The sequence below is a fragment of the Symphalangus syndactylus genome, chromosome 18 (assembly GCF_028878055.3).
Source record: "Symphalangus syndactylus isolate Jambi chromosome 18, NHGRI_mSymSyn1-v2.1_pri, whole genome shotgun sequence".
Taxonomy (NCBI): domain Eukaryota; kingdom Metazoa; phylum Chordata; class Mammalia; order Primates; family Hylobatidae; genus Symphalangus; species Symphalangus syndactylus.
Genome location: NC_072440.2, coordinates 103362829 through 103389056, shown reverse-complemented (window position 1 = coordinate 103389056; position 26228 = coordinate 103362829). Strand labels below are relative to the sequence as shown.

Below are 26228 nucleotides of genomic sequence, written 5' to 3'. Positions count from 1 at the left end.
CATCACCTCTAGCACACTTCCTAGGCCCTCAACTCTCGAGTCTCTCTGTCACCTATCAGTGTCAGGCAGACATCCAAACGTGGGTGGTCCTGTGGGAGTGAGACTGTGTGATCAGGCTGTTCTCATGCTGCTACAAAGAAATATCTCTGAGTAATTTACAAAGAAAAGAGGGTTAATTGGCTCACAGTTCTGCAGCCTGTACAGGAAGCATGGTACTGACATACGCTTGGCTTCTGGGGAGGTCTCAGGAAGCTTATAATCATGGCAGAAGGCGAAGGGGGAGCAGGCACATCACATGGCCAGAGCAGGAGTAAGAAAGCGGGGGGAGGTGCCACACACCTTTAAATGACCAGATCTCACAAGAATTCACTCACTATTGTGAGAACAGTACCAAAGGGATGATGCTAAACCATTCATGAGAACTTGCCCCCTGATCCAATCACCTCCCACCAGGCCCCACCTCCAAGACTGGGGATTACATTTCAACATGAGATTTGGGAGGGGACACAGATCCAAACCATATCAGTAAGCAAGCCTGACTCCAGAAGAGGGGTCTCAGCCAGTTCCAGGAGTTACAGATTTCAGATAGAGCAGCACTAGACAAGAGAGTGAACAGTGAGGGTGCAGAGACATGACTGACGCTAACGAGGGGCTAAGGTGACCTCTGGCACAGAGGCTGGTAGGACGTCTGCCATCCAGATGACTGGGGAAGACTGCAGAGCCAGCCACCCAAGAGGCATGAATGAATTCTAGAGCAGCTCTTCTTAAATTTTTTGGTCTCAGGACCCTTTTTACCCTTACAAATTATTGAGGAAACCAAAGAAACATAACCTATATAAATAATATATAAATAATAGCCATTGATATACACCATATTAGGAACTAAAACAGAATTTTTAAAAATCTGTTAATCCAAGATTATAATAAAATTTTTATGAAAAATATATTTCCAAAACAAAAAAAGTTAGTGAGAAGAGTGGTACTGTCCTGTATTTTTACAACTCTATTGAATGTCTGACTTAACAGTAGACCAACAGATCCTCAAATGTTTCTATTGCAAATCGCACATCATATAGACTCTGGAAAGACCCCGTATGCTCTTGAGAGAATGAAAGTGAAAAAGGCAAATAATGTCTAAGTGTTATTACTATGAAAATAGTTTTGACTTTACCACCTCCCTCCTAAAAAGATCTCAGGGACTCAGAGATCTCCGGATCAGACTTTGCAAATGACTGATCCAGAGGATGGTAAATGACAGCAATTTAGAGAGACACAAAGAACAGAACAGCTAGATAAGCCCGCAAACTGAAAGAGTGGTAAATGGAAAAGGTAGTGGGGAGGTGGGAAATTTTCTACTTGATATGTCAGCAGACACAAAAATAGATCTCTAAATTGGCTGGTACCTTTTTTGTATGCCAGGTGGGGATAAAAGAGTATATTAACATATCAGAATCACTGTTCCAGTCCCCCAAAATCTGGTATAACCCTTTACTTCAAAGAGGTATACCACTGATCTACCCACGGCTCTTACATTTTATTTATTTGTTCATTCATTCATTCATTTGAGAAAGGGTCTCACTTTGTCATCCAGGCTGAAGTGCAGTGGCACGATCTCAGCTCACTGCAGCCTTGACCTCCTAGGCTCAAGCAATTCTCCCGCCTCAGCCCCCCAAGTAGCTGAGACTACAGGCATACGCCACTATGCCCAGCTAATCTTCTGTATTTTTTGTAAAGGCCGGGTTTTGCCATGTGGCCCAGGCTGGTCTTGAACTCTTGAGATCAAGTGATCTGCCTGCATTGGCCTCTCCAAAGTGTTAGGATTACAGGCGTGAGCCACTGCACCTGGATGGCCCTAACATTTTATAGGAGGCATCAAACATATGCATGCATGTATCGTTATAACAGAATGATTTACATTCCTTTGGGTATATATCCAGTAATGGGACTGCTGGGTCAAATGGTATTTGAGAGGAGGTTCCAGCTGGGCTTCCTGGGTCGAGTAGGGGCTCAGAAAGCTGTGAAACTCACTCATTTCCTGCATCAGGACTTGGTCCTGGATGAATAATATTGAAGATATATGCTTAAAATATTCCTAACGTCAGAATTTGTGCATGTGTTTTCTTCCCCAAGAAAGCTATAAACAGTGAAAATTTTGTTGTAAGCTTCCCTGTGTCCTCTCTCCCTCTCTCCCTTCCCCTCCCCTGAAACTAAAAGGAATGTTAAAAGCCCGCTTTTCTGTGACCAGCAGACCTTATCTATGTCCCAATTCCAATTCCTTGTAAACACAATTTGTAAAATCCTGTGAGATCCTGTCTCCTTTGCCATGCCGCTGCAAGGTTATAAAGTAGATAAAACTTAAGTTACAATTCCAGTTTTCCTCAAGATCTGCGACGTTAATTGTCTTTGTTTCTCACTCTTGTAACATCTTCCTGCTGCACGTATTTCCCGCCTTAAAGAGTTTAAAAGGTGATCAAAAAATCTAACACTGTTCTCATTGTTCAATTCCCACCTATGAGTGAGAACATGCGGTGTTTGGTTTTTTGTCCTTGCGACAGTTTGCTGAGAATGATGGTTTCCAGCTTCATCCATGTCCCTACAAAGGACATGAACTCATCATTTTTTATGGCTGCATAGTATTCCATGGTGTATATGTGCCACATTTTCTTTTTTTTTTTTTTGAGATGGAGTCTCGCTCTGTCGCCCAGGCTGGAGTGGAGTGGCGTAATCTCGGCTCACTGCAAGCTCCGCCTCCCGGGTTCATGCCATTCTCCTGCCTCAGCCTCTCCGAGTAGCTGAGACTACAGGCACCCGCCACCACACCCGGCTAATTTTTTGTATTTTTTAGTAGAGACGGGGTTTCACCGTGGTCTTGATCTCCTGACCTCGTGATCCGCCCACCTCGGCCTCCCAAAGTGCTGGGATTACAAGCGTGAGCCACCGTGCCCGGCCAAGTGCCACATTTTCTTAATCCAGTCTATCACTGTTGGACATTTGAGTTGGTTCCAAGTCTTTGCTATTGTGAATAGTGCCGCAATAAACATACGTGTGTATGTGTCTTTATAGCAGCATGACTTATAATCCTTTGGGTATATACCCAGTAATGGGATGGCTGGATCAAATGGAATTTCCAGTTCTAGATCCCTGAGGAATCACCACACTGACTTCCACAATGGTTTGGACACAGGAAGGGGAACATCACACACTGGGGACTGTTGTGGGGTGGGGGGAGGGGGACGGATAGCATTAGGAGAGATACCTAATGCTAAATGACGAGGTAATGGGTGCAGCACACTAACAGGGCACAGGTACACATATGTAACAAACCTGCACGTTGTGCACATGTACCCTAAAGCTTAAAGTATAATAAAAAAAAAAAAATCTAACACTGGCTACCCGCTCGGGACCCCTTTCATGCTGTGGAAGCTTTGTACTGTCATTCTGCTCATTAAGCCTACAGCTTGTTTTCTCTCGGTCCGCTCCATGTCTCTCTCTCACCGTGGGCTGCCGCCACACCAAATCTTTGGTGTGGCTAAGGCAAGAACCTCTGGCATTACAGGATTTCTGGGTCAAATGGCATTTCTGGTTCTAGATCTTTGAGGAATTGCCACACTGTCTTCCACAATGGTTGACTAATTTACATTCCCATCAACAGGGTAAAAGCATTATTATTTCTCCACAGCCTCACCAGCATGTTGTTTCTGACTTTTCAATAATCACCATTCTGACTGGTGTGAGATGGTATCTGATTTTGGTTTTGATTTGCATTTCTCTAATGATCAGTGATGTTGAGCTTTTTTTCATATGTTTGTTGGCCACATAAATGTCTTCTTTTGAGAAGCGTCAGTACAGGACGCATGGTGCTGACATCTGCTTGGCTTCTGGGGAGGTCTCAAGAACCTCAGGAGGTTCATGTCCTTTGCCCACTTTTTGATGGCTTTTTTTCTTGTAAATTTGTTTAAGTTCCTTGTAGATTCTGGATATTATACCTTTGTCAGATGGTTAGATTGCAAAAATTTACTCCCATTCTGTAGGTGGACTGTTCACTCTGATGATAGTTTCTTTTGCTGTGCAGAAGTTCTTTAATTAGATCCCATTTGTCAATTTTTGCTTTTGTTACAATTGCTTTTGATGTTTTTGTCATGAAATCTTTGCCCATGCCTATGTCCTTAATGGTACTGCCTAGATTTTCTTCTAGGGTTTCTATAGTTTTGGGTTTTACATTTAAGTCTTTAATCCATCTTCAGTTAATTTTTGTATAAGGTGTAAGGAAGGGATCCAGTTTCAATTTTTTGCACATGGCTAGCCAGTTTTTCAAGCACCATTTATTAAATAGGGAATCCTTTCCCCATTGCTTGCTTTTGTCAGTCTGTTGAAGATCATATGGTTGTAGATGTGTGGTATTATTTCTGAGATCTCTATTCTGTTCCACTGGTCTATGTGTCTGTTTTTGTACCTGTACCATAAATGTTCAATTTTCACATGAGGAATAAATGCCAGGCTCAACTGTTCTAATATCCTTTCACCAAAATGCCTGGCAGTTTTTCAGGTTCTTAGCTATTGCCTCTGTTACCCTTATCTGTCTTTTCCATAACTACTCTAAATAAGGACTGTTTAATAAGCTAGCAACAAGTAGGAGGAAGTCATTTTTTCCCTACACAGTTAATTTATCTAAAAGATTCTAAAGTTATATTTTTAGTCAGCTGATATTAAAATACTATTTTGAAGTCTATATTTATTAGTATTTTAATAAATACCAATTGCAAGCAAAGCACTTACAGAAGGTTGAACAATTTTAAATAAAGGGAGAGATTCTAGAAAATAAAATCACTATTATACTCGGATATTTATTTAAAGGTTAAAATATTTTTTAAAGACTCCCAATACTACATCCTGATGAAGAAGACAGAGAAGAAGCCAGTCACAATACAATGTCTCAATGGTGACTGCTATTCTTTCAAAAAGTAAACCACGATTTTTATGCTAGCAGGTAAACAAGTAAAAATATCTTTGTTTCTCCAACTTAAACAAAAAATTCTTTACAAGAATCTCACTAAATAAGCAATCTAACAAACCTCAACAAGACTAATGAATTTCACAAACTTCTAGAGCTGCCAGTTACTGGTTTTGTGACCTTGTTGAAGTGATTTAATCTTCTGGAACCTCAGTGTCCCCATCTGTACAAGTAGACAGTAACACTTCCTACACAGGATTGTTTCAACAGTTAAATGGGATACAGTATTTAGCAGAAAAAAAAAAAAAAAAAACTCAGCAAAGTGGCACATAGAAATCACTCCATCATTCAAATTCCAAAGTCAAAGGCCAAAGGCTCTTTCTATTAAACCATACTCTTTCTAACACAGTGACTACAGAACGTGCACGTCAAGTCTATACACTTATAACAACACACCACATCACAGGTAGAGTTCATCATTTAGCCAGTCCCAACTGTCTAAGACAATTTCCTCATTTACTAACCAAAAGTTGAAAAAATACCCCTTTCACTCATGCTTCTTTTCTCAAAAAACTTCAACACGAACCACAATTTTTATATAAATGGCATGGTATTGTAACAGCTGAATAATTTTTTTTATCATTCTAATGGATGGTTGCATGGGCTCTTAATTTTTCTTTCAGTGTTCTGGCAAGGATTAGGATCTTGGTGTAAAAGTAAGATTAGTTTCTAGAAGTACCCAAAGGCAAAAGATGCATCCTTGTACTTTATCATAAAGAGTAATAATCTTATTTTAAGTTACTACAACTACCTAGTTATGTTTCAGTAATATATAATTATTTTCAAGATCAGATATATCATCAAATTGGATGATATCTTGAAAATTTTTTGGGTAGAAGAGAGGGTGGAAACAGGGTCTTGCTCTGTTGCCCAGGCTGGAGTATAGTGGCACAATCACAGTTCACTGCTGCCTTTAACTCTTGGGTTCAGCAATCCTCCTGCCCTCCTCAAGTAGCTGGGACTACAGGTGTATCACCAAATCTGGCTAAGTTATACAATTTTTGTAGAGGCAGGGTTTCACTATGTTGCACAGGCTGGTTTTGAACTCCTGCCCTCAAGCAATCTTGCCACCCCAGCCTCCCAAAGCACTTGGGGTTACAGGAATGAGCCACCACGAATGATATCTTTTGATTTTTTAATTAATTTGGGGCATTAACTATCAAACTGACCTTTTAGACAGTCCTGACCCGGCAGAGCCCCATTCTATGAGCAATCTATGTGAACTTCTTTTTACTCTAATAGGTTCAGAATGTCCAAAGTAATGCCTTTATTTATCAAAAACATGTATTAGTCTTATCATCCCTCTAATTAACAGAATCACCCCACTTCATACAAAAGCCCTCGATCCAAGAAAAAAAAAGTCCTTCCCTTACTTGCTCAAGAATGACTGAAACCTCAGCAAGGATTCAGTTTACAATTTGAAATAGTTAATTCAAATATAACACCTCCAAAAGAGACACTACATTAGCTTATCAGTATACAAAGGAATCTCAATCACACCCTTTCCTGAGTGCAGGATTTGATGGCACAATGCTATGTTCTGAAAATCTTTCAGGAATCCAACAGGACCTGGACATCCTATTACCTATTACCAAGTAACTCCCTAAGGGAACTGAGAATATTTTTAAAACCTTACATCCTAAGCACAATATGCCAAAAGGCAACCACATTCTTTTGGATAGAGATATATGCATATTTGCTCTGACGAACAATCACCAACACCTACGACCCCTGCTTTTGTTCAGAGACCCTGTTGGCTCTACAAACTCTCCTCAGTCTATTTAGAGTATTTTTTTTAATGACACAATGTCATAATCATAATGGTTACTGCTTAGAAATAATAATAAAAAGCCCTGGGTGGAATGGGACACAACAAATTCAAATCCTAGATCACCATTTACTAACTTCTGTTTCTTGGTGAAAGAGGCATAACACACAAACCTGTAAGTGCTGTTGCTAGGATGCAATAGCATGTGCTTATCAGTGACTGATACATGGTAATTATTGAAACATTAACTCTTAGGAGGATAAGATAATATCAAAAAATCAATTTTAGAATTACTCACAGTTTCCCAAATGAAATTCAACTTTTATCTTGGGTTAGCACAGCAATACCAAGAGGGCCTGTACCTTTATTCCAAACCCCTGAAAGGCTGGTAAATATGGTCCACAGAGAACATACAAGAAAACAATCTAAAGTCCACTTTCCTTGCCGCCACATTTTATTCTCTCTTGTGGGATCATGGGATTGTCCTCAGTGAAGTTAGTATTTTCCCCACAGAGTTCCTGCCAAGCCACTAACCACTGCTAACTAACTCCATGAGGACACATTTTCAAATGACTTGAGCCTTCTGCCTGCTAGATGGCACTTCCAAGATCATCATTCATTCCCAGTAGAGTTAAGGCAGTTCCTGACGACATTTCTATCTAGGAAGCCACTGTAGGGGTGCTGTGAGTACCGGCAGATGACAGGTGACACGGAACCCAGGACAGTCTGCTCTTCAGGGTCATGGTGGATTCAGACAGAGGCCACGGCAGCCCGAGCTGCCTCTTCCTGCCCCGACTCCACCCCACTTTGCCAGTTAGCATGTCCGCTGACCTGTGGAGAGCCTAAGAGGAAGAAAAGCAAGAGGGAAGAGCAGCAGAGAACACCAGGAGACTACGGCAAGTCAACCCATCAAGTGTGGCATTCAAGGCCAAGAGCATGAGTGAGAAGCATCTGTTTGGAAATCTCTTACACCAGGAACCAATATCCAGCCAAAAAAATGTTAAAAAGAGTCAAAGGCAAGAACTCACAAATACTCATTTGATAGAACAGAATACAACAGATAACTTCACTTACTGAGCTCCTATCATCTGTATGCTCAACAGCAGGATTTTAAAAAGAGTAAAATATCCCTGCCAAGGAGTTCACACTCTGGGGAGAAGAAAATGAACTGCAGGACACGGTGATAAAATATGACAGTATGAATACTTAAAAACAAGCTTTAACATCACATAATCAGGAGAGAGAAAAAAAACAGCAAAATACTCCAGAAGTAAAAATGACCTTTGAAAGGATTTGATCTAGAAGTCTGAACACCTCTTCTTGGTAGCTGAACCCATTATTCCAAGAAAAGTTTACCTATGTGCCCACAATATGAAGCATGTAGGTACCCTGCTCCTCATCTAAGTTACTGATTTAATCCAATTTAAGCCTGGAAAAGTAAAGTGACTTAGCCAAGGTTCTGAAGGTAATGGAAACTTAGCAGAGCTTGAATTCAAACCCATATATATCTGACTCCAACCAGTGCTCATAAAAATCAATCACTAAGGCCACCCAGTGGGAATCAGAGTTTAAATTCAATCTTTTTTCATGTCCTTGTCTGCTGTTCAATTTTATCATCAATAAAGTAGGCTTCTGAGGAAAATATATTTCCCAATTTTTAAAATAAGTATATGTTGGCATCATTCTACTTAACACTACATATCTGTAAATCGTTTGTAACTTTTTTATTCTACTGAATACAGTCAGTGGCTGATACATAGTTTTACTACTTTCCACCACAGCTGTTTCCTCCAGGATACCCCCCAGCCTTTGGTACACCCTTCTTTTGTAACAGTAATTGCCTGTGGTGGGTGGTTTGACTGTAAGCTTCATGACGGGACAGAGTCTGTCTTTTTTATTCATCACTAGATCCCAGCATCAGCATAACAAACATTTGTTGCAGGAATGACATTGTAATGTTCCCAACTCAATTGTTCATTTCAGAGGGTAAGGAGCCCATCTTCTTTATCCCTGAGTTCCTGGAAATACTGTGGCCCACAATAAATGTTTGTTCAAATTGGTGGGCAGCTGAACCATATGATGGGCGGTTTAAAATCACTTTCCTACAGCTCTATGATGGGAAGTTTAAAATCACTTTCCTACAGCTTTTACAAAATAATTCCATACACAGCGAGGCAACCCATTAGATCTATGCAATAATTTATTGCATATACTTACATTTTTTACATTTTTCTTTAGGTCATTTATCTTGTTGAAAATTACCTGCCTGTAATCCCAGCACTCTGGGAGGCCAAGGCAGGCGGATCAAAGGTCAGGAGTTCAAGACCAGTCTGGCCAATATGGTGAAACCCCGTCTCTACTAAAAATACAAAAATTAGCTGGGCATAGTGGCGCATGCCTGTAATCGCAGCTACTTGGGAGGCTGAGGCAGGAGAATTGCTTGAACCGGGACCTGGGAGACAGAGGTTGCAGTGAGCCGAGATTGTGCCACTGCACTCAGCCTGAGCTACAGAGGGAGACTCCGTCTCAAACAAAAAAACACAAAAAAAAGAAGAAAGAAAGAAAGAAAGAAAGAAAGAAAGAAAGAAAGAAAGAAAGAAAGAAAGAAAGAAAGAAAGAAAGAAAGAAAGGAAGGAAGAAAGAAAGAAAGAAAATTACTTGCCAAGTTATAAAGAAAATTTTCAGTTTCATTTCTCAAGGTTAACAGGCTTCCACTCTTGAATATTGCAGAACACGGCCACATTGTGCTGCCTTTGCCAGGGAAAATATCTTCCCAATTCCAATTAGATACACCTGAAACACATTCCTCTTCCCCTTCTTCCACAGCCTAAGTGGAGAGGCTCCCTATGTTCGGCCCTTCCCTCATTTCCACCCCCTCTGCTTCTTCCCTGGGAACAGAGAGAGTACAGTCTGGCAAGAGCTGCTGCAGGTACGAGAATCAGGGATGAGACTTGCTCCAGGGGCACAGAAAAGGAGACAGGGAGTCTACAGTGGCTTTCATGAGACCCGCATGGGGCAGGCCCTGAGGTGGATCCCAGTGTTCTAAATGAGGCAGGGGCTATGGCTGGTAAGCAGGAGTTTGAGGGGGCTCCTTGGACAAGGTGTGCTGTGATGCAGAAGTCATGTCATCACTCATCTATTCACCAGTGAACACTCACTGAGAGCATACAATCTCTTAGGTACTGACTATATTCAGAAAACAAAACAGGCAGCATAATGGCCATCACAGAATTTGCAGTCAATGAGGGCGAAACACATTCCTCAAGTTAACTCTCAAACATTTATCATTAAGAACTGAGATAGATTCTCTGAAGGAAAGGAACACAACTCCACAAGAGGATGTATAACAAATCATTTGTCCTAGATTGAGACATCTCAGCAAGACTCGCTAGGGATGTAATACAGTGAAATCTGAGAGTCAGGAGGAGAGGGAGGATGAAGAACACTCCAGACAGAGAGAACACAGGGAACCACGCCTGCAGAAAAGAGACATTTTCCAGGAAGGAAGGAAGCGCAGTCATGGAGAACAAGGCAAAGGAGTCGGTAGAGGGTGGACAAAACCAGGCTGTATCCTAAACTCACTTCTTTAAGAAGTATTTACTGAGACCCTACCACTTGCCAGGCACTCTGCGAGGCCCTGGGGATGAAGTGGTGTGTGAGACAGGCAGGACGTGCTCCCGCTCTCCTATCACTCACACTTGCCAGGGAGAGACCAAGACGTAAACAAGCAAGATCACGTCAAACAGTGCTACGTGCATGTGACTGCCACCACGGTGCTGAATTTCTACGAGAGGGAAGTCCCAGCACACAGATTGCACCTACCTCAGGGCCTGGTTTAAATGATGCTGGTTGTGGCACACATGAAGATGCATGTAGGGATTGTCTCCATAGCCAGATCATACATTTTTTTAGAGGCAAGGCACACGTGTGTCTATTTTTAAATTGTATATACTAAATAAATGCTAGATAAAAGAGAAATTTAGCCCTCTCTATATCTCTGTTCCCTTAGTACATGAAACACATTTGATGAATTTGTTTCTCATTTGAGAGGACGAAAGGACTGTTACACAAACAATATACTTTGGCCAAAGGGAAATGGCTGGGAAAGCATGCCTTGAGATGTAACGGTGTCACCCCACCCCCACCAAGCTCATATGCTTAGGCACACGCTCTCTCTCTAGCATATACACACACTCACACCTCACCACCCCCTATAGTCAGGCTACTTATTAAGCTGCCAGTGCTTCCATGCCATTTCATGCCACCGTGTTTCACGCTGCCATGTTTCATGCCTCCACGCCTCTGCCTGTGCTGTCCATCCTGCAGTAAAGTCTGCCCTTGCTACATCTTCAGCTACTTAAGAATCCTCATATCTAATTCACATACCATGCCCCCCAAGGAAGCTCTGCCCTGAGTTGCTTACTCCTAGCTGGGTTAGCTATTTTTGTAAACTCTCTGCCACCAGAGCTCTTAGCACACAATATTAAAATGTGTTCACATGCCTCCAGCCATACTGAACTCCTCGGAGGAGAAGCTGAGGACAGTGCCTAGGACAGGAGAGGGGTGTGATAAATAAGATGAATGAACGAATGAACCAATAAAACAGTCTGATTTCATGATTCATCACCCTGACTGGAATTCTGTCTACCACACAACAGTGAAGGAATCTTTCTACTAAATAGAGACTGATATTGGTGCATCTCAGGAACTTAATCTCAATTCTGTCCCTTTGCACTCTGGCACAGCCACTTGTCCCCCACATCCATGTCCTGTGCTGGGGGAACACACTCCACAGCTGAACCCGATGGAGGCCCGAAGCCCCGACAAGGTGGCACTTGAGTAAATCCTGCTGCTCACTCATCCTGGCCTAGAGTCAGAGAACCTGGGACTGCTGGAGCCAAAGAAAATGGCAGGACAGAGTCCAATGGCATCAATCGCAGCGGGAGCACGGGGTAAAGATGTCTTGTGACAGGGATGAAGGGAGGTTCTAGGACAAGGAGATCAGGGCTGAGGCACCGCTTCAGGACTTGTGCTGAAGCAAGCAAGCTTATGCCAGGCTGCAGGGCCAGAGACACAGTCAGGCCAAAGACGCTCTCGGACCCTCCACACCACACAGGTCCTAGGAAACAGGCTTCCGTGGCTGCTTTCCAGAGCAGACAAGCCCTGGGGAGCAGGGAGGTCATCTGAGGACAGAAAAGACACGGCCAATCCTTTCCCTGGAGCAATCTTCAAACACATACACACACAGAATAAACTTTGGAAACGGTTTTAAAACATCACATGATGTCAAAATCACTAGAAAGAAAGTCACTTGAACTTTCTCATCCCATATCTCAAGAAAGATTCTCCTCTGTCTGCTGATATCTGTAATTCCTTTAACAGCAATAGTTTTTTGTTTCATAAAAAGAGATAAAGGGCAAATTATCTGTGACAGATCGTGCAAATAAATTTCAGTCAAATGAAATTAGATTACTTAAAACAGCATGCTCAGAACAGAACAGATACCAGTTCATACCCACTGTTTTCCAGCTACACGTCCTCAGTTACCTAACAACTCAGTCTCTGCTTGCTTACTTATACAATGAGGCGCCACCACCTCTCAAGCAGTAAAACTGCCAATGGGGCACACAATCAGCCCCCTCTTCCCTTCTATGTCTTACTGGGGGATAGAAAACAAGGTACTGGGAATGTAAAGAGAAGGAACGGAAGTACTAAGGCATAAAAGGCAGAGAACAGGGAGAAAGTCAATGCTGCAATGATAGAACTTTTCCATTTTCTTTTTTTCCTCTATTTTTTTTTTTTTTTTGAGATGGAGTCTCGCTCTGTTGCACAGGCTGGAGTGCAGTGGCGCGATCTTGGCTCACTGCAACCTCCACCTCCCCGGTTCAAGCAATTCTCCTGCCTCAACCTCCCGAGTAGCTGGGATTACAGACATGCACCACCACGCCTGGCTAATTTTTTGTATTTTTAGTAGAGATGAGGTTTCCCCATGTTGGCCAGGCTGGTCTCAAACTCCTGGCTTCAAGTGATCCACCTGCCTTGGCCTCCCTAAGAGCTGGGATTACAGGCGTGAGCCACTGTGCCTGGCCTAGATTATATTTTAAAGGTAAGACATGAATCAGAATAATAAAACATACCATAGAGGCATTAAAGGGAATTACAAAAATAAAGTGTGTATACGTGTGTGTGTGTGTATATATATATTTGAATTTACACATGGGTCAAAGCAAGTACAATAACTACATTATGAATATCTCATAAAGAGCATAAAGCAAAAAAATCATAAAGCACAGAGAGGCAAGAATTTAAAAACTGTTCAGTACTCAGATAAGTTCAAATCTTTCATTTTAAAGACTTAAACTCTGGCTAGTCAAAGAAATATATTAAAACGTAACGTAAGAAATATATACCATGTAAAACTAGACTAAAAGAAATAAATGGATTGTATTCAACATAAACAATAACTTTGGACAACACATAAAAATGCTCTAAGTCCCTCTAGTGTAGTTGGTCTGACCCATTAAGCATTTTTAATTATTGTAAAGGCCTAAGCAGAAAAAAAAAAGAGCATATTCAGATAATAAGAAAAAAAAGTAAAAAAGTAAAGTCATAGAAAAATACATATGGGTATAAGCTGAATAGAAGGGAGCTAAAAAAGAGATTAAAATATGTACTTTTCAAATTAATTATCCACCTGCTATTTACTGCCAACCCCAGCAATTTACTCACATGGCAAACCTTACTTACCTGCCCTAATCTTCTACATCAATAGTGTCAAATTACAACACCAAGATTCTATCCTAAATATCAGCAGCATATAAGCAAGTAGCATTATCTCCCTGAATACTTACTGTAAAAGAGTAACATTACTAATTTTATACAACCGTATGTCTCTAAAGCAGCACTATCCAATATCATTTTCTGCAATGACAGAAATGTTCTCTATCTGCACTGTCCAATGTAGCCACTAGCCATATGTGGCTAGTGAGCACTTGAAATGTGGCTAGTGTACGGGCGTGGTGATGTACGCCTGTAATCCCAGCTACTCAGGGGGCTGAGGCAGGAGAATCGCTTAAACCCGGGAGGCAGAGGTTGCAGTGAGCTGAGATTGTGCCACTGCACTCCAGCCTAGGCGACAGAGTGAGACTCCTTCTCAAAGAAAAAAAAAAAAAAAGAAAGAAATGTGGCTAGTGTAACCAAGGAACTGAATTCTAAATTTTAATTAATTTAAATTTACACAGTCACATGTGCACTAGTGGCTGTCATACTCAGCAGTGCAGGTCTAAAGTATTACAAAGTTAACTTCACAGACTGCAACTGCCTTTCAGAAAAAGAAACAATTTCCCATTGCTAAACATGAATTTACTAACCTTCCAACTGAAAAGCATATTACTTTTGCTTTGGCCAAAATGTATGTAAGTCCCCTGTTTTCAGTAATCTAATCTAATCTAAACCTGATTAATATCTTTTATATCAGATATTAATTGTAGCATCACTCTGAACCCATCAAGGTACAAGTTTTTTAAAAAATAGGGTCATAATCCTATAAAAATTGCTTCATCTGAAACACCATCTAAATATCCTTTCTCTCCTTATAAAAATTAAAATAAAAACATCAGGAACTTGTAAGGGTTGGTTTACAGAGGAAAAAGAAAAGTCAGTGCAGGCAATGTCAATGGAAATGGAGAAGATAGTACACATTACAACAGAGGTAGTGACTGACAGTGCCAAACACAGAAAATGCAAATGAGAATGAGACTTAGAAAAAAACTAATAAAAGCCATAGGTCTGATTCTTTATACAAAGTTCTTGTAGACATATGTGACTCAGAATTCAGAAATATGGTACCTAGGTCATACATCATAGCTCAGACATTGCAGAACATCCAGCAGGATCTGCTAATAGACTCTGTCCCTGGTTTTCAATCAAGTACATTTTATCCATCTCTATTCCCAAATTTCCATCTCTAGCCCAGCTACCCAGCTCCTACTACATGTCTTAGTTACCAATCTCCTATTATATGTCTTACAGATACCTTAAAGTCAGCATCCACTTACACAGCAAAACTTCACTGAGTGTTTACTAAATACCAAACACTGTTTAGGGGCTGAATATATACCCACTTGAAATGCTCTATGCCACCTTCAACATGCTCTCCACTTTCAGGACTCCCCACCTCAGAAGACAGTGCTTCCACCTACCCTACTGTTCAAGCAGGAAACACGGAAGTCATCCTTGACACCTTATTTCCTACCAGTCCTTCTAACTCTCTCTCCAGTCTACTCACTTCATTGCATCTCTCCACTGCTATCACCTACAGACTAAGCCAGTGGTTCTTAACAGCAGGCAATTTGGCTTCTCCAAGAGACATGTGACAATATCTGGAAACATTTATGGTTGTCACAGCTCAAGGGGTGCTACTGGCATCTAGGGGGTGAAAGCCAGGAATGCTGCCTAACATCCTAGAATGCACAGGTTAGTCCTGAATGTCAATGAATCATCCATCCCAAAATGTCAACGGTGCTTTAAGTAAAAAGAAGAATGATGCATACCAATGATTTTATTTTTATATTTATGACAATTCTTCTTTAAAAAGTTATCACAATTCAGAATTACTTTTAATGTAATAAATAAAATTCTATTTTGATGCAATTCTATTCAAGTGAAATATATATTTGCATGTGAACAAAGTGAATACTCACTTGTGCATGTTCTCCACTCCTATGATGATCATGATACAGTAGGAAATTCCACTTTGTACAAGAAAGTGTAAGGCATACCTATAAAAAGTAAGAGCACTATTAGAAGAGGGATGGCAAGTCACAAACATCAAGCTGAAGTGAATTAAGCTAAAAAATACTTATGCATAACACAGTATTCCCAGAAAAAAAAATAAGGAATGAAACTTCAGGAGCTTAAAATCCTGTGGACACCCTCAAGAGGGAGTCCCATACCACAAGCTCCAGAAGAGCTAGGGGGAAAAAACAAGGCCTAAAGCCATGCCCAGTGTCCAGCACTCCATGTCTCCTGGCTGCATGGAAGCCATGTGGGATTATGTGGCTCGGGATTATAGCTTTCTTCATAACTCAAGGCACAATTATTTAAAAAAAGTAATTAATACGAATTTCAGGATCATCCTGACAGAACATCAGTTGTTTCCCCAAACTAGTTTCTCCAATACCAACTTTGTACTCTGCCTTTACCTTTTTAACAATATGACTGACAAAACAACAAAAAGTGCTAAATATTAGAATTTATAAAAGGGTATACTCTTCTCAATACATGATGGCTCAAGTCAAATAAACTTCCTTATATAAATCTAATTCATTCATTTTAATTTGCTGTAACGTATCTATAGACATCCTGGCTAACATGACAGTCTTTTCTTTTTTTGAGGCGGAGTCTCACACTGTTGCCTGGGCTGGAGTGCAGTGGCGCAATCTCGGCTCACTGCAACCTCCGCCTCCCAGGTTCAGGTGATTCGCCTGCCTCAGCCTCCAGAGTAGCTGGGATTACAGATGCCCACCACCACACCTAGCTAATTTTTTGTACTTTTAGTAAAGACAGGGTTTCACTATGTTGGCCAGGCTGGTCTTGAACTCCTGACCTCATGATCTGCCCACCTCAGCCTCCCAAAGTACTGGGATTACGGGCATGAGCCACCGCACCTGGCCCATGACACAGTACTTTCTAATATTCCAATATTCTTGAAATCCACCATTAAATTAGATAATTTACTCATTTCACAAAATTCAGGCAAAACATGATTAGGATGTCTGTGACTAAAATCAATCAAAACTATCCCTAATTTATGCATGTCCGTGCATGCGCACACACACTACTTTCTTTCCCTTTTGGGGGCATGAACAATTTAAAATAAAATTTTCGAATCATCAGGCACAATTTAAAGTATTTTTTTTCTTGAATCTCTAAATCTACTTTAATTTTAAACTTTTACTAAGGGTGTTAACCTATGATTAAAATAACTTTTAAACTTAATCTTTATGGAATAACAGGCACCTCCAATGTGGAAGAGTTAAGCAAAATTTTGAACACATTTTTCCATAGAAATATTATAAACCAGTAATAGTCTCCAAGGCAGGCCTGTAGGAGAAACTTATTTGACCCACTGTACAGAATAGGTCAGTCTATCTGTTTGAGTGACACACACACACACACACACACACACACACGAAAATAATGTTGGCCTTTTTTTAATATGATTATAATCAGAGGAAGCAGAAAAACCTAAATGAGTATAAAAGGAAATAGAAGAAAGCTTTTTAAAAAAACAATTAAAACACACACTTTTCAAATTTATGATCTACCTCTTATGTGTTGCCAACACTAGCAATTCACTGGCTGACTTCTGACTTCGTGCGAAAGGTGACAAGGGCTGCTAGAACACCCTTAAGGGCTTCTTAAATCGCAAGTAGAACTCAATACAGGTACTTAAATATAGAAAACACATTTTTGAGGGCTCTTGGGGGAAAAAAGTGTTCCTTTGCTATGTTAAATTTCTTGAAACATGAGAGATATATCACAACTTTAGAAGCTACGAGTCTTACTTCTCAAACAGTGCTATGGTGCCTCATATCACCCTAAGGTGCCCCTCCTCTCCTGAAATCGTCATTCAAGTGGTATGTTTGGCCATCTTTGGAGAGCAGTATAATATTTGGGTAGCCTCCTGCTGTGTAAACCTTCATTGTTGCAACAATCCAAGTTCAGCAGTAGAAGGTGAATCTGCATTTACCTCTATCTCACTGACCTCCACAACAAGCATTCAATTGCTTTTCTACTCAATGAATGCACTGGTGATATTCTTCCTAATTTTCTGTACTGAGTTATTCTGCTTGTTCTCATTGGTAAAGAGATCATAATAAACACAGTAGCCACTTGAGATTTTTCAGGATTAAGAGATAATACATGAAAAGCATTGACGGGGTTATCTAGCACGTAGTAAGTACTCAACTATTAAGTATTATTAGTAAAGTAAAAATTAAAGATAGGTATGTTAAAAGTATATTATAATCCAACCCTCATAATTTCAGAACTGAGGAAACTAAGATCATATATCTAGTCAGTATATTCCAATTGACATCAAAACTCAAGTTGTTTCGGGGCAATTTATCCACTGGCTGATTCTCTAAGGAACGCAGCCGGGTAGAATGGAACCCCATGGGCTGTGGATCATCATCTTTAAAGCTACCTAATAAGTGCTTTGAAAATGAAACAATGCTTTGTCACAAAACATTAGTGTGTTTTCAGATATCACATTTTAACTCTTCTGAATTTCAAGTCACACTAAAGGCAAGTATAAGGTTTATTTTTAGCACAAATAAAAAAGGGCACAGGTTTAAAAAAAGGTTGAAAACACCTCTTCAATTGTTCCACTAATCTTTACTGAATGTCTACCTTCTGAAAGGCACTGTACTGAACACTAGAAATACAAGAGTCAGTGAGACAGTTTATGTCCTCATAGAGCTCCCAGTCTAGAGAGAAAGACAAGAATAAATAGATTACTTCAATATGTACGATACATGCTAAAAAAAAGATTAGATAAACACAAAAATTTCCAATCTGCATTACTCTGGATGACGGTAATAACAGATGAATGACTCTCAGCAACTTTCCATGTTCATAATGACGAGCTATCACGCCATGTTCTTTCTGTAGTTTTACAGACTTATTTCTCACAGTAGTCATTGGCTCTATTTCACAGATGAGGAAAGTGAAGCTCAGAGTGGCTAAATAACATGTCCAAAGTCATACAGCCACCAGACAAAGGCACCCACACTGGAATACAGGTTTGCCTGACTTCAGAGTTTAAGCTCTATTCCATTACCCTATAGTGTTATTATCAAGGACATTTAAACAAATAATTAAAGTCTAAATTAATTCTCACTTAAAAGGAACTTGCAGATGATCGTTTAAAAAAAAAAAAAGCTAAGACCAAAGAGAAGCAGATAAACGATCAGTTACAGGCATGACTTGTTTTACTGCACTTTGCCTTACTGTGCTTTGCAGATACTGAGATTTTTCCAACTGGAAGGTCTGTGGCAACCCTCCATCGTGTCAGCCTCTTGGCACCATTTTTCCAATAGCACGTACTGAGACTTCATGTCTCTCTGTTGTATTTTGGTAATTCTCAACAATATTTCAAACTTTTTCAATATTATTTTACCTGTTATAGTGATCTGCGATCAGCGATCTTTGATGTTACTACTGTAATCGTTTGGGGGCACCACAAACTGTGCCCACATAAGAACTTAATTGATAAATGTTAGGTGTGTTCTGACTGCTCCACTGACCGGCAGTCTCTGTCTTCCTGTCTCTCTCCCTCTCCTGAGGCTTCCCCATTCCGGAGAGACAACAATTATTGAAATTAGGCCAATTAATTAACCTATAATGGCCTCTATGTGTTCAAGTGAAAGGAAAAGTTGTATGTCTCTCACGTTAAATCAAAAACTAAAAATGATTAAGCTTAGTGATGATGGTATGTCAAAAGCCAAGACACGCTGAAAGCTAAGCCTCTTGCACCAGTTAGTCATGTTGTAAATACAAAGAAAAGGTTATGGAAGGAAACTGAGAGTGCTACTCCACTGAACACACAAATGATAAGAAAGCAAAACAGCATTACTGCTAATATAGAGAAAGTTCAATTGCCTGGACAGAAGCTCAAACCAGCCAAACATTCCTTAAGCCAAAGCCTAGTCCAGACCAAGACCCTAACTGTCTTCAATTCTAGTAAGGTGGAGAGAGGTGAAGCTGCAGAAGAAAATTTTGAAGCTAGCAGACACTGGCTCATGATGTTTAAGGAAAGAAGCCACCTCCAGAAATAAAAATCCAAGGTGAAGCAGCAAGTGCTGAGGTTATCTAGATGCTGCAGCAAGTTACCCAGAAGATCTAACTAAGATCACTGATGAAGGCGGCTACACTAAGCAAAAGATTTTCAATGTAGATCAAATAGCCTCCTACTGGAAGAAGATGCCATAGAGAACTTTCATAGCTAGAAAAGAGAAGTCAATGCCTGATTTCAAAGCTTCAAAGGACAGGCTAATGCAGCTGGTGACTTTAAGTTGAAGCCAATGTTCATTTACCATTCCAAAAATGCTGGAGCCCTTAAGAATTATGCTAAATTGATTCTGCCTGTACTCTGTTAATGGAAAAACAAAGTCTGAACCACAGCAGCTCTGCAGCATTGTTTACTGAATATTATAAGCCCCTTGTCGAGATCCATTGCTCAGAAAAAAAGATTCCTTTCAAAATATTCCTGCATATTGACAATGCACCTGATTATCCAAGAGCTCTGACAGGTGGACAAGGAGATTAATGTTGGTTCCATACCTGCTAACACAATACCCATTATGCAGCCTGCAGATCAGGGAGCAATTCTGACTTCCAAGTCTTGTTATTTAAGAAATACATTTCGTAGGGCTATAGCTGCCATAGACAGTGATTCCTCTGATGGATCTGGGCAAACTAAATTGAAAACCTTCTGGAAAGGATTCACTATTCTAGATGCCACTAAATACATTTGTGATTCATGGGAGGAGGTTAAAATATAAACATTAGCAGTAGTTTAGAAGAGGTTGATTCCAACCCTCATGGATGACACTGAGGGGTTCAAGACTTCAGTGGAGGAAGTAACTTCAGATGTGGTGGAAAACAGCAAGAAAACTAGAAGTGAAGCCTAAAGGTGTGACTGATTACTGCTATCTCATGACAAAACTTCTCAACAGATGAGTAATTGCTTCTTATGGATGAGCAAAGAAAGTGATTCCTTCAGATGGAGTCTACTCCCGGTAAAGATACTGTGAACATTGTTGGAATAACAAAAAAAATTTTTTTTCCAACTTCTATTTTAGATTCAGGGGATATATGTGCAGTACCTAGGTGTATTCCATAACGATGAGGTTTAGGGTGTGAATGATCCCATCACCCAGGTACTGAGCATAGTACCCAACAGTTAGTTTTTCAACTGTTGCTCCCCTCCTTATCTCCCACCTCTAGTAGTCCCTAGTGACTACTGTTGCCATCTTTATGTCCATGAGTACCCAATGTTTAGATCCCACTTATAAGTGAGACCATGCAATATTTGGTTTTCTGTTCCTATGTTAATTTGCATAGGATAATGGCCTCCAGCTCCATCCATGTTGCTGCAAAAGGGCATGATTTCATTCTTTTTTATAGCTGTGTGGTATTCCATGGTGTACATGTACCACATTTTCTTTATCCAGTCCAGCACCGATGAGCATCTAGGTCAATTCCATGTCTTTGCTATTGTGAACAGTGCTGCGATTAACAGGGAAATGCATGTGTCTTTTGGTAGAATAATTTGTTTTCCTTGGGGTATATACCCAGTAATGGGATTGCTGGGTCAAACGGTAGTTGTTTTTAAGTTCTTTAAGAAATCTGCAAACTGCTTTCCACAGTGGCCGAACTAACTTACTTCCCCAACATTGTATAAAGCATTCCCTTTACTCCACAGCCTTGCCAATATCCGTTGTGTTTCGACTTTTTAATAATAACCATTCTGACTGGTATGAGATGGTATCTCATTGTGGTTTGGATTTGCATTTCTCTGATGATTAGTAATGTGGAGTAATTTTTTCATGTTTGTTGAACACTTGTATGTCTTCTTTTGAAAAGTGTCTTTTCATGCCTTTCACCCATTTTTAATGGGATTATTTGCTTTTTGCCTGTTCAACTGTTTAAGTTCCTTATAGATTCTGGATATTAAACCTTTGTCAAATCCATAGTTAGCAAATGTTTTCTCCCATTCTGTAGATGGTCTGTTTACTCTGTTGATAGTTTCTTTTGCTGTGCAGAAGCTCTTTGGTTCTAATTAGGTTCCACTTGTCAATTTTTGTTTTTGTTGCAATTGCTTTTGAGGACTTAGTCATAAATCCTTTCCCAAGGTCAAGGCCCAGATAAAATGATGTTCTTCGCTTTTTTTTTTTTTCAGGATTCTTATAGTTTGAGGTCTTACATTTAAATCCTTAATCCATCTTGAGTTAATTTTTGTACATGGTGAAAGGTAGGGGTCCAGTTTCATTCTTCTGCATATGGCTAGCCAATTATACCAGCACCATTTATTGACTAGGGAGTCCTTTCCCCACTCTTTATTTTTGTCAATTTTGTTGACGATTAGACGGCTGTAGGTGTATGACTTTATTTTGCAGTCCTCTATTCTGATCCATTGGTTTGCATCTGTTTTGTACCAGTATCATGCTGTTTTGGTTACTGTATCCTTATAGCATAGTTTTAAGTCATGTAGTATGACACCTCCAGCTTTGTTCATTTTGCTCAAGATTGCTTTGGCTATTCGGGCTCTTTTTTGGTTCCATATGAACTTTAGCATAGTTTTTTCCAATTCTGTGAAAAATGATATTGGTAGTTTGATAGAAATTGCTTTGGGCAGTATGGCCATTTTAGTGGCACTGACTCTTCCAATCCACAAGCTGAGAGGTTTTACCATTTGTTGTGTCATCTATGATTTCTTTTGGCAGTGTTTTGAAGCTCTCCTTGTAAAGATCTTTCACCTCCCTAGTTAGATGTATTCCTAGGTATTTTTTTTGTCTGTGTGGCTATCGTAAATGAGATTACCTTCTTGATTTTGCTCTCAGCTTGAACATTATTGGCATATAGAAATGCTGCTGATTTCTGTACATTGATCTAGTAGCCTGAAATCTTGCTACAATCATATATCAGTTCTAACAGCCTTCTGGAGGAGTCCTTAGGGTTTTCTAAGTATAGAATCACATAATCAGCAAAGACCAAGAGTTTGACTTCTTCTTTTCCTATTTGGATGCCTTTTATTTCTTTCTCTTGCCTAACTGCTGTGGCTAGCACTTCCAGAACTATGTTGAACAGGAATGGTGAGAGTGGGCATCCTTCTCTTGTTCCTGTTCTCAAGGAAATGCTTCCAGTTTTTGTTTTGTTTTGTTTTGTTTTTTTGAGACGGAGTCTTGCTCAGTCGCTCAGGCTGGAGTGCAGTGGCGCAATCCCGGCTCACTGCAAGCTCCGCCTCCCAGGTTCACGCCATTCTCCTGCCTCAGTCTCCCAAGTAGCTGGGACTACAGGCACCTGCCACCATGCCTGGCTAATTTTTTGTATTTTTAGTAGAGATGGGGTTTCACTGTGTTAGCCAGGATGGTCTCGATCTCCTGACCTCGTGATCCACCCGTCTCAGCCTCCCAAAGTGCTGGGATTACAGGCATGAGCCACTGTGCCCAGCCAAATGCTTCCAGTTTTTGCCCATTCAGTATGATATTGGCTGTGGGCTTATCATTGATGGCTGTTGGTATTTTGAGGTATGTTCCTTTGATGCCCAGTTTCTTACGAGTTTTTTATCATGACAGGATGTTAGATTTTATTGAAAGCTTTTCTCACATCTATTGAGATGATCACATAGTTTTCATTTTTAATTCTATTTATGTGGTGAATCATTGATTTGTATATGTTGAACCATCCTTGCATCTGAGAAATAAAGCCTACTTCATCATGGTGAATTAACTTTTTGATGTGCTGTTGAGTTTGGCTTGCTATGGTATTTTGTTGAGGATTTTTGCATCTATGTTCGTCAGGGATATTGGCCTGTAGTTTTCTTGCTTCGTTGCGTCTGCCAGGTTTTGGTATCACAGTGATGCTGGCTTCACAGAATGAGTTAATAAGGGGTCCCCCCTCCTCAATTTTTTGTAATACTTTCAGTGGAATACTGGTACAAGTTTTTTTTGTTTTTTTTTTTTGAGAAAGTCTCACTCTGTTGGCCAGGCTGGAGTGCAGTGGCATGATCTCGGCTCACTGCAACCTCTGTCTCCCGAGCTCAAGTAATTCTCCTGCCTCAGCCTCCCAAGTAGCTGGGATTACAGATGTGTGTCACCATGCCTGGCTAATTGTTGTATTTTTAGTAGAGATGGGGTTTTGCCATGTTGGCCAGGCTGGTCTCAAACTCCTGACTTCAGGTAATACACCCACCCGCCTTGGCTTCCCAAAGTGCTGGGATTACAAGTGTGAGCCACCGTGCCCTGCCACCAGCTCTTCTTTATACATCTAATAGAAATCAGCTGTGAATCTATCTGGTCAAGGGCTTTTTTTGTGGTTGGTAGGTTTTTCATTACAGGTTCAATTTTAGAATTCAATATTGGTCTGTTCGGTGTTTCAATTTCTTCCTGATTCAATCTTAAGAGACTGTGTATTTCCAGGAATTTATCCATTTCCTCTAGATTTTCTAGTTTGTGTGCACAGAGATGTTTATAATAGTCTCTGAGGATCTTTTTGTATTTCTGTGGGATCAGTTGTAATGTCACCTTTGTCATTTCTGATTGTGCTTATTTGGATTTTCTCTCTTTTTTAATCTAGCTAGCAATATATTGGTCCTCTTTACCCTTTTAAAGAACAAACTTTTGGTTTTGTTGAGTCTTTGGTTGGATTTTTGGGTCTCAATTTCATTCAGTTCAGCTCTGATTTTAGTTAGTTCTTTTCTTCTGCTAGCTTTGAGGTTTGTTCTCATTTTTCTAGTTCCTCTAGGTGTGATGTTAGATCATTAATTTGAGATCTAACTTTCTGAGGTGGGTGTTTATCACTGTATACTTTCCTCTTAACATGCTTTTGCTGCACCCCAGAGATTTTGGTATGTTGCGTCTCTGTTTTCATTTATTTCAAAGAATTTTTATGCTTCTGCCTTGATTTCATTGCTTATCCAGAAGCAATTCAGGAGCAAATTGTTTAATTTCCATGTAATTGTGTGGTTTTGAGAGATCTTCTTGGTATTGATTTCCATCTTTATTCAACTGTGGTCCAAGAATAAAGATGGTATGATTTCAGTTTTTCTGAATGTATAAAGACTTGCTTTATGCCTGAGCATGTGGTTGATCTTGAAGTACATTCCATGTGCAGATGAGAAAAATGTATATTCTGTGGCTGATGGGTGGAGTATTCTATAGATGTCTATTAGGTCCACCTAGTCAAGTGATGACTATAAGTCCAGAATTAATTAGTTTTCTGCCTCATTGATCTGTCTAATGCTGTCAGTGGGAGTTAAAGTTCCCCACTATTATTGTGTGGCTAAGTCTTTTCATAGGTCTAGAAGTATCTGTCTTATCAATCTAAGTGCTCCAATGTTGCACATGTACATACTTAGGATAGTTAAGTCTTCTTCTTGAGTTGAACCCTTGAAAGGTAGGATTTTATGTAATTTTATCCAGGTAGAATTGTATGCAATTTTGTGATTTTATGCATGTAGGATTCATTATGTAATGCTTTTTTACTGTTGCCAGTTTAAAGTCTGTTTTATCATATATAAGAATAGCAAGCAACCTCTGCTTTTTTATTTTTTCCATTTGCATGGTAGATCTTTCTCCAACCCTTTACTTTGAGCCTATGGATGTCATTATGTGTGAGATGGGTCTCTTGAAGACTGCAGAAGAATGGGTCTTTTGTTTTTATTCCACTTGCCACTCTGTCTTTTAAGTGGAGCATGTAGGTCATTTATATTCAAAGTTAATATTGATATGTGAGGTTTTCATTTTATCATGACATTGTTAGCTGGTTGCTTTCTAGTTTCTACTGTGTGGCTGCTTTACAGGGTCTATGGGCTATATATTTATGTTGTTTTTGTGGTAGCAGGTATTGTTCTTTTGTTTCTGTGTTAGAACTCCCTTAAGGATCTAAGGCTGGTCTGATGGTAACAAATTCCCTTAGTGCTTGCTTGTCTAGAAAAGTGTCTAGTTCTCCTTCACTTAAGATTAGTTTGGTAGGTTATGAAATTCTTGGTTGAAATTTCTTTAAGAATGCTGAAAATAGCTCTCCAATCTGTCCTGGCTTGTAAGGTTAGCCTGATGGGGTTCCCTCTGTATATGATTTGCCCTTTTTCTCAAGCTGCCTTTAAGATTTTTTCTTTAGCACTGACCTTGGACAGTCTGGTGACTATATGCCTTGGTGATATTAATTTTGTATACTATCTTGCAGATGTTTTCTAGATTTCTTATATATGGATGGCTACTTCCAGCAAGATTAGGGAAGTTTTCCTGAATTATTTGCTCAAATACCTTTTCCAGGTTGTTTGCTTTTTCTCCTTTTCTCTCAGGAATGCTAATAATTTGTACGTTTGGTTGCTTTACATAATCCCGTATTTCTTGAAGATTTTGTTCATTTATTAAAATTCTTTTTTATTTTTGTCTGATTGGGTTAGTTCCAAAGACTGGTCTTCAAGCTCTGAAATTCTTTGGTCTGCTTGGTCCAGTCTATTGATAAAGCTTTCAACTGTATTTTGAAATTCCTTGAGTGAGTTTTTCAATTCCAAAAGCTCTAACTGATTTCTTTTACAGATGTTTATCTCTTCCTTCATTTCCTGGATTACCTTAGAAGTTTCTTTGTGTTGATTTTCAACTTTGTCTTGGATCTCACTGAGCTTCCTTGCAATCCATGATTTGATTCTTTATCTGT

General features: G+C 39.9%; 1 protein-coding gene across 3 annotated transcripts in view; it reads right to left on the bottom strand.

The window, feature by feature from the left end:
- The window catches only part of MBOAT2 (membrane bound O-acyltransferase domain containing 2), a 153762-nt gene that overhangs the window by 77489 nt on the left and 50045 nt on the right, over positions 1 to 26228 (bottom strand). For all 3 annotated transcript variants that reach the window (XM_055252544.2, XM_055252545.2, XM_063622840.1), the window contains one exon: positions 15482 to 15559. In XM_055252544.2, the coding sequence (XP_055108519.1) occupies positions 15482 to 15559 (78 nt within the window). The remainder of the gene's footprint in view (positions 1 to 15481; positions 15560 to 26228) is intronic.